We start from the raw sequence: 16,692 nt of genomic DNA, 5'->3' as shown, positions 1-16,692 counted from the left end.
GCCAATCAGAAGCCAGCAAATATACCAGGTGGGCGGGCACAGAAGTCTAAAGATTGTGACGTGTCCGCTAGTCTAGACAAAGCTACGCCCCTAACTACCAAATATGGCAGCGTGTGTCTAACAAATATCCTGTCCCTTGCATTTTTTTAAACTGTTGTTGGTGGATTCACGACAGCCCACGGGCCGTGGGTCTTCTGCTTTTCATTTTGACGTTCGTAGAGGACAATTAAACTGCGTCGGTTAGCGGCAGCTGCCACCGTGCTCCACATGTGACCGTGCGGACAGGGGAGGGGCGCTCTGTCTCGTGTATTGTACCGTGGAACACATAGTTCGAGGCAACGTAGCTGGCCAGCAGCCAGCAGCAGTAACGGCCACACCAAGGAAGAGAAGCCGCTGAGACAAAAGCAGACAGCTCGACCCGGCTGCAAGCCCCTACCCCCTCAGCTTTGAAGACAGCGTCGTTGGAACAGCGACAAGAACAAAGTGCGCATTTTTGTGTTTCTTTTTTGCGTTTTGTGGTGTGTCTGTAACGTTACCTTTAACATTTTTGTGTACTTCGTGTCAGTAAACGCTCTGACGTTAGCTTTGCTTGCTACCGTTGTTAATTCAACGCTAGCTTTAGCGCTTAACGTAGCTAACCAAAGTGCTAACAATTGTATTCGTCGGCGTTCAGCCTTCTTTAGCTAGTTGCGTCATCATATGTAAAATGTAAAGGCAAACTAACTTACAGTTACATCAGTTATCTAATGTTGCCTTCTTATAGCATGCAAAATTAACCTTTGTGGTACGTAAGACCATACATTTGTCTAACTAGCAGCATTTAGTAACGTAAAATTTGCAACTAACAATGTTGTATATTACAGCTATGAGTTTTGGTGCTTTTATCCAATTGCAGTAATCCGAGAAAAGAGGAGAGGGGACTAACTTTTAGGTATGCTGTCAGTAGTCAACTCCATAGTTATCAGTGGCTTGAAAGGGTGGTCTGTTTAGTGTTGTTTGATTCCCAGCCTTTGATTTGCTGATGTAGTTGCTGTGAAAGCTTGTCTACCCAAGGACCCTGTCAGCACAGCAGGAAAGAAGATGAGCACCAAGAGGAAGGCAGAGAGTCACTCAAGGGCAGCAAACAGACCTCGCATCATGAAGTCTGGAGACTCCCAGGCTGACTCAGAGAGAGATTCTGGATTTTCAGGTTCATACTTGCGCTTCCCACAATTTTACATGCATAGATGATAAGGTATCACTTAAATGAACCCTGGTTACTCTTCTCTCTGCTCTGTAGATGCATGCTCAGAGTACACGAGCACAATGGACACCACAGACTCTGAGGATTCACCCCGCCCTGTCGTACAGCAGGGACCACAAACTCCTGGCTCAGCCCCCCAGTCCTCTCAGCTGGCTGTGGTGAGAGGTTCCTACTCCAACCTCTCCCGTATGATCATCATGAACAATGTCCTCCTCAAGCAGGTACTCAAAGCAAAACCTTAAGTCTGAGCAAATAACATTATCCATATGGGTGAATTCACTCCAGGTCCAGCCCTCAACCTTTAACTTCAGGTAGTGATTGTGTCACAACAGGAAAGTTCTGGTCCAGTTTTATTGTGCCTATGTTTAACTTGAATATTCATGGTCCTGTGGCATCTACTTGGAGTGTGTCGAAAAGATGAAAAGTAGCTCAAAATAAAATTCAGATTTCATTAAATTATGAAAATAGGAATAAATGATTAGACAGTGAAAAACAATAATTGTGTTCACTTGAGTTCATGGTTCTTAATTGGGTTATTGAAGTTTTTATGACAAAGACCTCGTTTGATGAGAAGACCAGTGTTATTGACCAGTTGAACTCAATGATAGAAGTCTAGTCTGTATTAAACTGTTAATTTAGTAAATAAAATGACTAATTTCAATTAAATTGATCCTTGTCATGAAGCAATGAAAATGACATTGTGTGTGAGTTTCCAGTTCATGCTGGTCCACATGTCCTGGAAGATTTCAATGTCCCTTAACAAACAGGAGAAATTTGTCACACATTGTTTATAGATTATGGACCCTATTTTACCATGTTTTGTATGTCTGTGTGAGACAATGCTTTTTTTAAAGCTAAAACTCTTCTTGGTTTGTACTTCCACTGTTCCAACAATCATCACAAACTCGGCATGTAGAGCCATAATATTTTCATATCTATCTCTGAAAGTATTTTCACACTGTGTGTGCAGTGGGGCTGAAAACTATTACTGAGAGTTAATCAACAAAAAATAATTAAAATCTTATAACTATTGATCATTTTAGTTATTACCAAAAAGCAAATGTGTGGTTTGTACCATTACAGAGTTTATTTATGGTTTAATTTGCCACTAATTAGTCAGTAATCAGTTTTTGCAGGCATATCTGCTGTGTTGACATTTGTTATGGGTGTTTGTCAGTGTTTAACATTGTGTAGACTAAGTTATTGAGTGATACAGTATGTTAATGGTGTTTGCTCTCATTTTGTATGTCGCAGGCTATCGCTGTTTCCACTCATTCATTTTTTTTCTTTCCATCTCATTGTAAACAATGAAAAAGGGACCCACAGATAGGAAGTGCTTATGAAAGACTTGCCTTTTAAAGCTCTCAATTGAGACTTAATTGTCTTTGCAGCCTGGCGATAATCCTCCTGCTCTGAAGCCCTGGGGGTTTAGCCCCACAGTGGAGGTGGTTCAACCTGTGGTCCAACAGCCTCAGGTGGTCTTCATCCAGCCTGTGGTCTCTCGTCAAGCTTCCTGTGCTTCCAAAGAGGCCTCTTCTAGACAGCGACGCTCTAAAAATTATCTTCCAATTCTGAAATCTTACCCCAAGATTGCTCCGCATCCTGGAGATAGCTCCAGTTCTTCAGGGAGAGGAACTGCTTCCTCGTCTTCCACCTGTTCATCTTCTTCCGGGTCAGAGAGAGGCAGCAATGTGACCTCCAGCCACCGGGACCACTGTCAGAGAGAGAAGCAGCAGAGAAGTCTGTGTGGAGGTGCCAGTAAATCTGGCTCAACCACTCCCAGTCTTCCTGCTTCCCCCGGCGCCATGTCTCCTCTGCTCCAAAGCCGACTATCTCGCCACACAACAAAAGACAGCGCCAGCAGTAGCCCTGCCAGTGAGAGGTCTTCATCAACTTTCAGCCAGTCAGAGTTGAACACCTCACTGTCTTTGACTCACACCACTGGCCCCAAAAACCAGACACTCCCTGTTCCCCAGGGGGCCATCCAAGAGAGCAGCTCACCGGGACAACACAACAGCATGGATAGTGATGCTGATATAAAGAGAAAGCGCTTCTGCAACACTTACAACATCCTGAGCAAATCTGGCCTGCTAGACATTGCACTCCGCACCAAGGAGCTCCACCGGCAGAACCGACGCACCCAGAGCGACCTAGACCAGCTCAAACAACACACAGACCTCTTCATTCAGGCCCTGTGGAGCGGTGACACCAGTATCTGTGTTAAGCTGCAGACTAGCCTTCAGGAGGAAGACAGAGAGACAGATAGGGAGAGAGCTGCTCAGACCATCTTAAAGGCAGATTAGACCTAGACTATTGCTAGACAGTAATCCTTTAGACTGAGATGGGGAAAGGAAAGCCAGGGTTGGGGGTTGGAGTGTATGGAGACAGATGAACCGAAAGTAACATACTCCACAATTCACTACCCCCCTCAGACTTTCCCATAGACAGCTTGCTGTGGCCTACATTTTAGCTGACGGCTGCCGTAGGGCCCTGACACACCAACCCAACCTCAAAGATTTAGTGCAGATGAAGACTTTCGTTGCCTCATATGTTCTGCACTGGTGTGAAATATTTTTATTTAGCAGTCTGTATTTTTAATCCAGAAAACATCACAGAAAGAGAAGTAAATTAAACTACCCTCCAAATTTTGTACCACAGAATTAGTGAAAATAATCTTGTGTGCTCAAATTATGAATTGAGATGAAAAGAAACTTAAAGTTTCAGTGAACATTACACACTTTGCTTTGCTGTTCCCCGATTGTTCACCTGCAGTCTTAATCCTGATAAATAGCTTAAATGATGAACAAAAACAGTGAAATCATGGATTTGTTAGGTCTTTCACAGGGTGCTCTCTAATTGGCCCCATCGCTGATACAGCAGACTTGTTCAAACACCCACAGATGAGTTCTGACTAGTGCTACCAGAGAAGGACACACAGCACAAACTACTAGCAATGTTCAGAAACACACTTAAAGTTCTGCTCAGTCGCCAACTTGGTGTGTCAGGGACACAGAGCCGCAGCTCACTGCTCTGCCATATTGAGCCTGACTACATCTCCTCTACTGAAACTGCTACTCTGCTGCACAGAAATCTTTTGCTCATTGGCAATCAAGACCCAAAAGCCTGAGAGATTTGGATCAGAGGCACGAAGGGATAGAATACAAAACCTTTTTTTAATCGAATGCACAAAACAGGCTCAGAATCTGAAAGCTTGATTAAGACCCCGAAGACTTGAACAGTGCAAGGCATGGAGTTTTTATCTTCATCAAACCGTCAGAGTACTACTTCCAACAGGACGTATCACTAAATGAACTGAATTAGGTTGACATGTCTGTTTCAACAGTTTTTCATCATTCATGGTAGTTGTCTAAGCTGTTTCACTGATGCTTAACAGGCATGCAGTTAACAGTCACCGTGTGAACACAATCTAAATGATTTCATGCAGCAGTTACAATTATGTAATGTTGATGATTTATGGCAGGCTTAGGGAAATGTTCTTGAGTCACACAGAATGCGTCCAGGACCTCTTGCCAATCAGCATCTTTAAATAGACCGACAATATGCCTAAAGTGTCTTTTTAATTCCTGCTGCATTTTAAAAGTCGACGTGAAAGATTTGGCACAGCCCATTGACAGTTTCAAGTGTAGCGTTCCCATCATGTTGATGGCAGCTATGATACAGTGCAGACTGGCTGGAAGCAAAGCTCTGAGCAGCCGTTTAGATGCTTCCCCAGTGACACCCCAATGTAAAGGGTGCTTCCCATAGTTGAACCATATTTATCAGTGATTTGTGAGTTCTACCATTTGTTTTTGTGTGCATTTTTTATATATACACATGGATGTAATTTAACGTGGCAATATTATCTAACTTAAGTACAGACTTGTTTCTGTGTAAGTTCCTTTCTATTTTCGTCTGTAAGAAATATTCGTTGTGTGAACCTTTTGAGACGGGCATCAAGTTGTATTTCTTGATGAAGACTGGTTGCTGTGCACCAACTTTGAGCATCACAAGTCCAGGTTATTACCTTTTTGGGATGTTTCTAAATTATGGCCTTAATACCCAAACCCAGTGTGTCTCACAGAACTTTGAAATTGCACTAATCTGAGAGTAGCTCTGCAGCAATGTCTGGGCAGAATCTAATGGCAGCTATGTTACCTCATTTGAGGCGAGCTGCAAAAGGCTTTTCATTGAAGCTACAGTACTTGAAGTGCATTGTGAGGCAACATAAGCACACTACCAGTGTATCCCCATAGTACAGTGGTTCTCAAACTGGGGGGCATAGAGCCACAGCAAGAGGGGTTTGGGTGACCAGGGATTTAGAATGGAAAAAGTTGATTTAGTTATATAGGGAAAATACACAAAGAAGGGTTAACTGATGCCATCATGCTGACCTTTATCTCATTCAACTTGGATCCTTTTTATTTCATTCTTTCCCCTCATTGTTTAAGATTGTGGAGTGGATGCATACACTTTTTATCAGCTTCTGAAGGGGGGATATAAAAGGTTTGTGAACCACTGTTTTAGTACAGCCATGCATAACATTTACAATGTCAGATGTTTTTTTTTATTACCAGCTGTTTCCTCAGTATTAAACAGGTTTTTGCATATTTTATCTTGAATTATAAAATATCATTTGATGTGATAATGTGCTTGCTGTGCTTATGTTGACTTAAAATGGCTCATGAGGACGCCTCAAGTAGGGGACTGTTTGTAGTCTACTTTAGCAATCTTCGCCCATGCGAACATAAAGACAGTCAAGTTTAAAAAGTTCATATGCGCTTGTGACGGTTACATATACTGTGGCAAAATGTATGGGAGTCTCATACAAACGCAGAAGTTTTTGTTCTTTTGTTAATGAATTGTGGTCGTTCTGAACATTAAATCCCATTTGTTGTGTTGCATGTTTCAGCTGTCAAATGGACTTCGAGCTTTTATATTGTTAACAGACTGACATGTCAACGGCTGTCTTTAGCTGATGATACGATAATCTGTTTCAATATTAAACACTGTAAATGCATTAGTATGTGTCAGTTTTTAGATGTTCCCAAACCAGTTTTGATATGTTTAAGGTCATTATCAGATTACGGGAGTCAGTCATTTTTATGGGATGGGGCCTTTACAGTGAGTGTAATTTTAAACATGCTGGACGTTCTGTTCAGAAGACCCACAATTCATTTATGAAGGAACCTAAATGTGTGTTTCTGTGTATTTTCCAAACATCTGAAATGGAAGTTGCAGTAATAGTTGAAATTCTAATATGTCATCACCACGCATCTCTTACAAAGTGTGTGAACCTTCTGACAAGGTTCTTGTCAAACTATCGGTTCATTGCAAAATGATTTTAATGCACTGTAAAAAAACAAACAAAAAAAACAAACATTTTCATATGGCCATGATATTTGTGCTGTTGTCATTGTAATAGAGCAGTGATTTGTTTAAATACCACGTGTCCTTAATGAAGGTCTTATTAAGACACTTGAACCAGGATGGCAGCAAGACTGTGGCACCATTTTTGGTCTTTTGCCTCAGCCAAAAACAGGTTTTTGCTGGCATATAAGCCCCTACCAGTGCAGATGTTCCTACATGTTTACCTAAACTTTAAATGTGTTGAATTATGACAGAATTATTCCCCCTCAATCAGATGCAGACAGATGTTATATTCTTTGAATCCATGTTGATGATGTTGTCAGCGGGTCACTGTAGAGTCCGAAAACCTTTAAAAATGTTTTGATGACCTTCTGCTGAAATTCCATCTGGCTGTGCTTATTCCTGGTTGACTGCCAGTGGAATAAATGATGGTACTGAAACATCACAAAGGTCAGTGATGTTTTGGCTGACAATAGCACAGCGACGGTCATGTCAGTGTTTTTAAAGAGCTTTCCTTGTGTGCCGCCATCAGTTTTTATTATTTTAATGACACTGATCTAAAGTTTGGATTTCTTTACGTGGATCCACACTGCTGGAGTTACTCTGATCATGTCCATGTGATTGACTATTGACTGAACTATATCAAACCATAGGTCTCTGGTGCCGCTGTTATGTCTGCTACATGCTGTGTCATTGATTGTTGTTGCGGTCATTGTGATCATGATCATGTTACGTTACCACAATTTTCTGCTTCATTGTTCAAAACAAAAGAGGTTAATCGAAAAAGATTAAAGACTTTTTTTTTGGTTTGCACAGTAGGACATCTGTCATTTTTTAACACTGGATTTTCAGTTTTTCATCGTAATTGATGGCAGCTCTGTCTCCTAGATGTGTTTCAGTCTGCCTTCTCTCGTTTTAAAGATACTGAAGATGTTTATGAAAAGGATTGTGGTTGTTTTATTGAAATGTTTCAGTAGTGCACCAGCTGGCAATGGACAGACTGGTCAAATCATTCCTTTACTGGGCTGAATGTAGCGTGGCTTGCTTGCAGTCTTTTGTTTTATTTATTCTTTTTTTTTTTTTTTTTCTATTTTTAAAAAGCAAATATTTAAACCAGTTGAAATCCTCATGGGACTTGCCACAGTGGAGGATTTAACCTAAACACGAGTGTCATGCCTTGCAGTTTAAAACCATCTGGTAGACATGGAACTTCTTAAACATAATGATGCTTCAGCTGCACCAATCAAAGCTCAGCAAACTGAGGTTGAGAAGGGGCTTCATGTAACATGCTTTAGGGCTCTTTTTGTACGTTTTAAGTTAGATACTCATTGCTTGTGTAATAAATGTCATTCCAAAGAAAATGTTCGTGTTGGTTGTGATTGCAGTGATATCAGTCCAGATGAATGGCACTGCTGGTTCAGAGTATTAAGTCAGTTCAGACTACATTTTTAGGTTACATGGGGATTGAGTTTTCCGTACACATCTGTCATTGCACTAACAAACTGAAAAATAGCAAGTAGATAAATAGAAGGCTCTTATAGCACAAAAGCACAAACACTGTGAACAACTGTGTGGGTTTTGCAACCACAAGAGATTATGCATCAGACGCCATAAAGCCTATTATGCATATATATATTCCTCTGCAGTCATATTTTACAAGTTTATTTTTATTTTTTGTTAGAACTCAATCTGTATATTGTAAATAACCCAGAGTCCTAAAATACACATGACTTAACTTGATTCAGATCTTCAAATAATGACATCTGCAGTAGACAAACAGTTTGCTTTACTCTGCAGGCATGCTAACGTTAACATACGCAGGATTTCACCTTTTGATCTCGGATCCTGCTGAATACATCAGAGGACAGGACAGTTGTTTAGAGCCTGTAAGTACAAGACCTGAGTACTTCTTCCACCTCTGGCATTCAGACGTCAGATGTAAGACATGAAATAATTTGGAGTGGAAATTTGTTAAATCACAGACACAAACATTCATACTGAACTTGAATTCTGTGTCCTTGACCTCAATAATGTCTTCTACTGTCCTCTGACTGTCCACAAGTACAACAATACAAGCTGTTCTTCACCAGCATAAGAGCAGTATATTGTATTGAAACTGATGTTAGTATTGACAAGCAAGCACAGCATGTTTTGTACTATTATTGTTTCCTAGTCAAATGCAGCTTTTTTATTATTATTATTATTATTATTTAGTTTATTATAACAGTTTATTTAAACAGATTATTTAATGGTTTCAGTTTTCAGTTCAGTGTTGTGTTAAATTCACTAGCGTGAGCCAGACCAAAGTTTTTACTCAAGGGTCAGTCGCCCTGCGTATCCAGCTTCTTCCAGGTGGAATGATGATGGACCTTGGATATGATCTGTTTGCTTGAGCGAATGGACAATAATAAAGATACGATATCCCAGCTGTGCTGTCCTGCCTTTGACCTCACTGGTATCATAGGTAATAAATTTCCATCTGCCTTTGTATCATTATTGGTTACATAATCCGACATGATAAGCAAGCCTGTCACGCCAAACTGCATTAATACTGCACACCTGACAACATAAACCCAGTTAAACAGAGACAGACACAAATGGCTGTCCATGCTGTCTTGTACAGTATATCCCTGTAAAGACAAACTCTTGCTTTCTTTTCTGTAATATTTAAGCGTTTTCTTAAAAACACTGATAATGAATGCCCCAATAAATGGGCTGAAATACAATTTAGTCCCATTCTGGCCCTGCCGATGCTCCACTTTTTCTCTCTAGGGGTTGATGTAATTTCTTGTTGCTATCATTATTTGGTTTAAGAAAAACGGTACAGCAGTACACCTGATAGATGTTTTTTGTTCTGGTAACAGGGGATTCTTTACACTGTCTAGCTTTAGTGTTGTCACACAGCCTGCTGCGTTTTTAGGTTTATTTGCATCTTGAAGGAAATTTGGAGGAAATTTATGTATTTGTGACAGAATTCAATGTAGGAATCTCAAATATAAAAACAGATAAAAGTCACCTTCTGAGGCTTTTTCATAGATAATCCTTTAATTACTGTCAGTGGAGAAAGTACTCAGATCTTTTACTGAAGTCATGGTGGCGTGGTGTAAACCCTGTGGCAAATACAAGTCCTGCATTCAAAATTTTTACTTACAGAATTAGCATCAGAATATAGAGTACCTAAACTTAAACTTGGAATTGGAATGTAATTAACAAGTATATCACTTTCATGTTACAGTTGGTAAAGGTGCGATAACAGTTTAGATAACAAAATCCGGACTCTTAAGTTTTGAATTGAGTTCAGACTGAGATTTTGGCAGCGGTGGGGGTTGGGTGGGGACGGGGTCTGATCTGATAAATGACACATAAGTTCGTACAAATAAAAATATTTATTTTATTCAGCATTTCTTAGTGCAGATGTGTAAGTGTGCGTGCGGCTCTGCTGGGAGCCGATTCGTCCGCGACCGACACATTACAAATTCTCTACCTGTTCCACTGTTCAGATTGTTGAGGATTTGGTGGTGCACATGGCTCAGATTGATGTTCAGACAGATGAGTCCAGCAACTATAGAGGGATGCCCAAAACTGCTGTTGCCTAGCAACAGAACATTGTGTGCACACTATGCAGTGTGTAAAACCTATACAGCTCTCTTTGCTTTAATGTGTGTGCTTGTGCAAGCAGCTATCATGGACTTTATATTGTTTGTCCATCTCTGTCTTGTCTGCTTTGATTATACTTTATTCTGCTGTTAAAGTGGCATTTATGTAATTTCTTGTTGTGTTCTTTCTAATGGAAAAGGTTTGACCTATAAATTAAATTTTAGTCACACTTGTAGGCTTTCCTGCACACACTGACATACCCAGTTGGGTCACATCAGTAGCCTTGTCATATGCCTCTGCCTTACCACCTATTTAAAGCACCTGGCTGCAACCAGATGTTTGTAATAAAATCATTGCATCAAACACTTGATGTGTAATTGAAATTATGTTCCTCCAGAGATCTTGTTTAAGGATCTTCTCAACATGAGATTTTTTTCTGCCTTAAATATATCTTCATTAATTATATCTCAAACTAAGATTAAACACGCAGCATGTGTCAGGTGACTTGGTCATGATGATGATCTTAGATTTTGAGATTTCTTAAACATGTGATGTATAATCTGAAGCATGTAATTAGAAATGGTTGAAACATATGTAAATGTCTGTCAAAAATGAATGCTGAATGTTACAAATTGTCTTTGTTTTCCTCCAGCGTGAGTGTAACTCCATCCACGTGGGTCAGGCTGGTGTCCAGATTGGCCATGCCTGCTGGGACATGTGATCGTTGTCTCTCCCTCTCTGTCCTCAGGCTGACCAGTGCACTGGCCTTCAGGGCTTCCTGATTTACCACAGCTTCGGAGGTGGCATCGGCTCTGGTTTCACCTCCCTGTTGATGGAGCGTCTGTCTGCGGAGTATGGAAAGAAGTCCAAGCTGCAGTTCTCCATCTACCCAGCTCCACAGGTGTCCACCGCGGTAGTGGAGCCCTACAACTCTGTTCTTACCACCCATGCCACCCTGGAGCACTGTGACTGCGCCTTCATGGTGGACAACGAGGCCATCTATGATATCTGTTGCAAGAACCTCGACATCGAGTGTCCCACTTACACCAACCTGAACAGGCTGGTCGCTCAGGTTGTGTCGTCTGTGACTGCATCCCTATGTTTCGATGGTGCCCTCAATGTGGATCTGACAGAGTTCCAGACCAACTTGGTGCCATTTCCCCGTATCCACTTCCCTGTGGACAGCTATGCCCCTGTCATCTCGGCCGAGATGGCTTACCACGAGCAGCTCTCTGTGGCTCAAATCACAAGTGCCTGCTTTGAGCCAGCCAATCAGATGGTGAAATGCGACACTTGCCACGGCAAGTATATGGCTTGTTGCCTGCTGTATCGTGGTGATGTGGTGCCCAAAGATGTGAATGCTGCCATTGCCGCCATCAAGACCAAGCGCTCCATCCAGTTTGTGGACTGGTGCCCCACTGGTTTCGAGGTCGGCATCAACTACCAGATGCCCACTGTCGTTCCTGGTGGAGACATGGCCAAGGTCCACAGGGCCGTGTGCATGATGAGCAACACCACTGCTATTGCAGAGGCCTGGGCTCACCTTGACCACAAGTTTGATCTGATGTACACCAAGCGTGCCTTTGTCCACTGGTATGTGGTTGAGGGGATGGAGGAGGGAGAGTTCTCGGAGACCAGGGAGGATATGGCAGCTCTGGAGAAAGATTATGAGGAGGTTGGCGTCGACTACCTTGAGGGCGAGGGAGAGGATGGAGAGGAGTATTAAAAGCTCAACAGCTCAGAAGTTCAACATTCAGATATGATATACTTGCATGTTAAATATGTTAAAAAATGTTTGTGTCATGATTTAATCTGGAGGAGAGGAGTATTAAAGTAGCTCAGAGCTCAGAAGTTCAACATTCAGATATGATATACTTGCATGTTAAATCCTCATCTTCATCTGCATGTTAAATATGTTAAAAAATGTTTCTGTCATGATTTAATCTGAAAGAGAGGAGTATTAAAATAGCTCAGAAGTTCAATATTGATTACAACATGGTGTTATTTGTGTTCCAAAATATTTTTTAGGATTTTGTCAGTTATGAATAAAGTTCCTGAAATGCATTGCGTCTTCAGTGTTGTTCAGGTAACTTTTTCTTTTTAAAGAATTGAAAATCTTTATGAATTGTGAATCTTGGCCCACTTCATGTAATTCAATAAGGAAACTCCAGACTTCGTTTGATAGTTTGCTCTGCACCAACAAACATCATGTGACAACATACAGGAGCAAATGTGGTTTTATTGCTAATGAAAAATCTGAAAATGTTTCAGTGAGTCAGTGTGTCATGTTCATGTTTGTTAACCATCAAGCTTCGACTGCAGCGAAGACTGGAGAACTCTTCAAGGAGACGGTGGAAGAGGTTGGTACTGATAGTACTGAGGAAGATGAAGAAAAGGAGTATTGAATAGGCATGTATTCTATTGTACTGATCTGTGCCTCTATTGGTGTAAAAAAAAAAAAAAAAAAAAAAAAAGATGTTTGTTCATACTGTTGTTTACTGGCTTAATACGCATACACTGATGATTGTTAAGAAGAGCATTTTTAATAGAGTAGTGCAGATTGTTCTGTGTCTGTAGTTTAATGCTGCAACAGTTTTTAGTGATGCTTTTCTCTAGAGCACATGTGTCAAACTCAAATGCCAAGAATTATCTTTGGCCCCATGATAATGTCTTATTAGTAGAGCTGGCCCGCGATATAGTGCACACACAACTAGTACTACAAGTCCCACAATGCACTGCCAGTGCATTGGCACGTTCATAGACTTCTACATAGACGCCTCATTACGCGCTGTAGCGTAATCCAGTGTCGCCGCCATATTGGTTGGGTCTCCTCACTCTAGGCTAGCACCAGGTCCAGCCGAGGTCAACGTAAAGAGAGCAACTGTGCCCGTATTTTTACGGTTGCAATAACCGGCGCAGTATTGAAAGCAGATCACGTGGGATTACCTTTCACAAGTAAGATTGAACAACAATTTGGGTTATTTGACCATTTATAATATTATGTCATCGTAACTAATGTTATTTGGCTATCACCCATCTGGGTGGGCAAATTCAAGTAGAGATTTTTTTATATATATACCTATACATCCCTAGTTTACAGTATGTTTTGATGTGATAGACCTCTCAGACTGGTCACCTATTGATGGTTATCACCTCATGAACCCCCCCTAAAGTAAACGGCACTTCAGACTTCAGACTTCAATCTTTTTATACCCTACCTGTGGAAGAAACATGGTTATACAGTTATTACCTTACTTACCTTTTATAGCCTACCTGTGGAAAACAAAACAAAGCAAAATAAAACATGGTTATACAGTTATTACCTTACTTACCTTTTATAGCCTACCTGTGGAAAAAAAACAAAAAAACAAAACATGGTTATACAGTTATTACCTTACTTATCTTTTACAGCCTACCTGTGAAAAAAATGGTTATACAGTTATTACCTTACTTACCTTCTCTAGCCGACCTTTTATAACTCTGACTGTCCTCATTAAACATCTCTGTAATCTAAGTGTGTAAATGTTTTTAATTTTTCTAGGAGGCTGGAATAACAATCCCACTGCAGGGCAGTTCCAGGGCATTTTCCGCCATCTGATGGTCCGTTGTGGTGCCTCACCAAGTGGGTCAGGCAACGTGGCAGCAGAAGATGAGACTGTGTCCCTATCAGCTGCAGACATGCACTCTGCTTTAATGGCAGAGGAAGAGCTCCCGTCCCCATTTGCAAACATTTCTGCTGTCATATGTGACCACAGTTACCTGCCCACCATTTTTTTTAATTAATTAATTTATTTTTTTTAATTTTTCGCCTCCTGTGTTGTGAAAACAGAAAGTCAGCTGAGGGACTCTGCACAGATACAGCACAATATGGCGTGACAGCCAATATGATGTGCTGTATGTGTGTGGAAGGAGGGAAAAACACACATTTAAGAAGATAAAGTACCATAAAAAGACGCCTGTCTATAAATGCCACTGTAAACTTATGATGGAGCAGCAAGCACATGAGCCCCTCATTAAAAATGTGTCTAAAGACTGATAGCTAGTTATGTAATTTTGCCTTGACAAAACTTTTTTTTCTAATTTAATTGTTGTTGTTGTTTTTTTTAGACTGAACTGTGCCCTTTGATAGTCAGTAAGTTAGTATAAAGTGACGTCAGCCCGTGGCTGTAAATTGATTTTGACCACTGACCAAGCAAAGTTAAAAGCCACATCTACTGATTTCTTCAGGTTATACTGCACTTATGGCTTTCTTGAAGCTAATTATTCCTTTTTCCAACATTTTAGTCTAATGAATTATCTAAGACATTTTTGCTGCAGACTTCCTCTGCATTAAACATGTCAAACCTCACTGGAAAGCCTCATGACACCTTTCATAAAGCAAACTTATACCCATGACCTCAATCACCTCTAAAACCAAAATAACTAATTCTCAGTTAGCTCTTGGTCTGTGCCTTTACTCATATCAAGCTGCATTTTTAAAGCTGCCACAGTAAGAAGATCCTCTGCTGCCGTCTTCTCTGTAATTAAGATGCTAATCTTGTTTCACATATGGCGAGAGCTGAAACAGTTTGATGATTACATGATTAGTCATTTGGCAAAGAGTTAATAGGCAACAACGCTGATAATCAAAAGTCTTTTTTTAACGTCCCCTACTTCTTACTGCTTTTCTCTGTTTAGCTGATGAAGGCATCTTGGGTGATGTTTCGCTGTTCTACATTTGAGCAAATAACCATCAAGTTAAACAATATGTTACTTGCAACCTAGATGTGACAGTCTTGTAATTAAAACACACCACAACCATTTTTCTGGATTGTTTGTCCTAAAAAGGATGCAGTAATTGTCTCATTCTTCAATTTACCTCTAAATGATGAGTATGTGGCATGAGCACACGGTTCAGGAACTTTCTACCACATCAGGTGAACTTTGTTATCATATATATTGCCCCCTTTATCTCTTATCTCCCCACCTCCACTGCCGGGGCCTGGGTCACCATCTTTGCCACCAGGAGCCACCTCAGCACCAGATGGCATTTGTGCATCTGTGTGTGCACCTGAGCTGAGCAGTGTAACTCCAGATTACCTTGGGATGGATAAACTAAATGAAACGTTTTTTCCAAAAACAGTGCGTGTTCAGCACACATGACCATATAACAGCAGACGGACTTGCCGGTGGTCTCTGTCACATGCTTGTCATCATACGCGAGCCAGCGATCTGTCACCTCACCGGCTTGCCCCGGCCGGTGAGCACCATCACAGATGTAATGGCCTGAGAGGAGAGGACACATTAATGGTTAATGCTACAGCTAGAAGGGACAGGTGACTCTGAGACCCTGACACACATTTTTAACATTTAATGGCTGAACACACTTACCAAACTAAGGTTGATAAAAAACTGAGTTAGGTCCACTTATTCGTTTTTATTAAATACAGTCTTTGTATCCACAGAGCACAAGGGGTCCATTAGAGGCCATGTTTCCTGCAGGTAGCAGCTTTTTTACCTTTGGCAGTAGTTTTCCTTGAGGTCTTTCTTCAGCTCTGCTATCCCGCAGTTTGTGTCTCAGGAGAAGATTTCCAGTTGATCAGGTGTCCAAGATTTCAACTTTCCAGCAGACAGGTTTCACATCAGGTCAACTTGTGTCAAGTCCGCGGACAAATGAGACGTGAAAAGGCTTTGTTCTGTCCCCATGCCTTCTGCTGCATGAGGGACTGAGAGAGGCTGTGTGCAGTAAATGGATGATATATGTAAACTGTTGAGACTTGTGAGTGTACAGCAGCTGTTTCTATAGATCAGTCTATAGATTCTATAGACCTGTCATCAGCTGAACAGACTGAAGGAGACTTCTGATGTGTCACTATAATGATGAACGCACACACAGTTCACAGCAGATTGAACCAGAGTACAGTTACAAATTAAAGCCGGAGTGAACCGAGTCAACACAGTTTCACTGCATCAATCATCTACAATAACATCATCCGATAGCACATGACAAGATTGAATCGTTAATTCATCACCAGCATACATGATGACATCTCATCACTGCTTCCACCTGCTTCAAGGTGCATTTCTGCTTTTTATTGAGTCAGCTTGTCTCTTCTGATCCTCATGTTCCCTGTGGTGCTTTCATTTGCCTCTGGGAGGATACAGAGGAGCCCAGGGGCCCCCAGAGGCTTCACTGTGGGGCAATTGTTGTGTGCTAATTAGACGCACTGTAACTTTGTTTTGGAGTGTGCAAATGCATCCGACTAAAGCACAATATCAACTGACATGACGTGTTTTCGACTGTGATATGGATGACCCCTCCAACAAACAATGAGCTTCCTGTTTCCTCTGAAATATCCAGTTTTGTCACACAGCAGCCAGTTTCCATTAAATTAGACTGTAATGTAGATTTGAAATGTTGGCGAACTGAGACTAAACCGGTGAACACTGAGAGCCATCTGTCAAGACCTGAGCTTGAGATGAGGTCAAACCTACAGAGGATAAAC

At 41.1% G+C, this 16,692-nt stretch overlaps 2 protein-coding genes across 2 annotated transcripts; both read left to right on the top strand.

Annotated features, from left to right (window-relative positions):
• The first annotated feature begins 353 nt into the window (after nt 1–353).
• cipcb (CLOCK-interacting pacemaker b) lies at nt 354–5,062 on the top strand. The gene is made up of 4 exons (XM_070987211.1): nt 354–483; nt 1,028–1,189; nt 1,280–1,464; nt 2,635–5,062. The coding sequence occupies exons 2-4, from the start codon at nt 1,081–1,083 to the stop codon at nt 3,544–3,546; spliced, it is 1,206 nt and encodes a 401-aa protein (XP_070843312.1). The 5' UTR covers nt 354–483; nt 1,028–1,080; the 3' UTR covers nt 3,547–5,062.
• Nucleotides 5,063–11,024: 5,962 nt separating this feature from the next.
• On the top strand, nt 11,025–11,933 carry LOC139347528 (tubulin alpha-1B chain-like). Its single transcript, XM_070987214.1, has one exon. It carries the CDS (start codon nt 11,040–11,042, stop codon nt 11,931–11,933), a length of 894 nt encoding a protein of 297 aa, XP_070843315.1. The 5' UTR covers nt 11,025–11,039.
• Nucleotides 11,934–16,692: the final 4,759 nt, after the last annotated feature.

Source organism: Chaetodon trifascialis, chromosome 19 (genome assembly GCF_039877785.1).
Source record: "Chaetodon trifascialis isolate fChaTrf1 chromosome 19, fChaTrf1.hap1, whole genome shotgun sequence".
NCBI lineage: Eukaryota > Metazoa > Chordata > Actinopteri > Chaetodontiformes > Chaetodontidae > Chaetodon > Chaetodon trifascialis.
This window is presented reverse-complemented; position numbering and strand designations above follow the sequence as displayed.

Bases quoted from the DNA above. Each gene is read 5' to 3' on its own strand.
- cipcb (XM_070987211.1), top strand. From the start codon at position 1,081: ATGAGCACCAAGAGGAAGGCAGAGAGTCACTCAAGGGCAGCAAACAGA. The intron at 1,190-1,279 runs GTTCATACTTGC...TCTGCTCTGTAG, and splicing joins GAGAGATTCTGGATTTTCAG to ATGCATGCTCAGAGTACACG. The intron at 1,465-2,634 runs GTACTCAAAGCA...TTGTCTTTGCAG, and splicing joins ACAATGTCCTCCTCAAGCAG to CCTGGCGATAATCCTCCTGC.
- LOC139347528 (XM_070987214.1), top strand. From the start codon at position 11,040: ATGGAGCGTCTGTCTGCGGAGTATGGAAAGAAGTCCAAGCTGCAGTTC.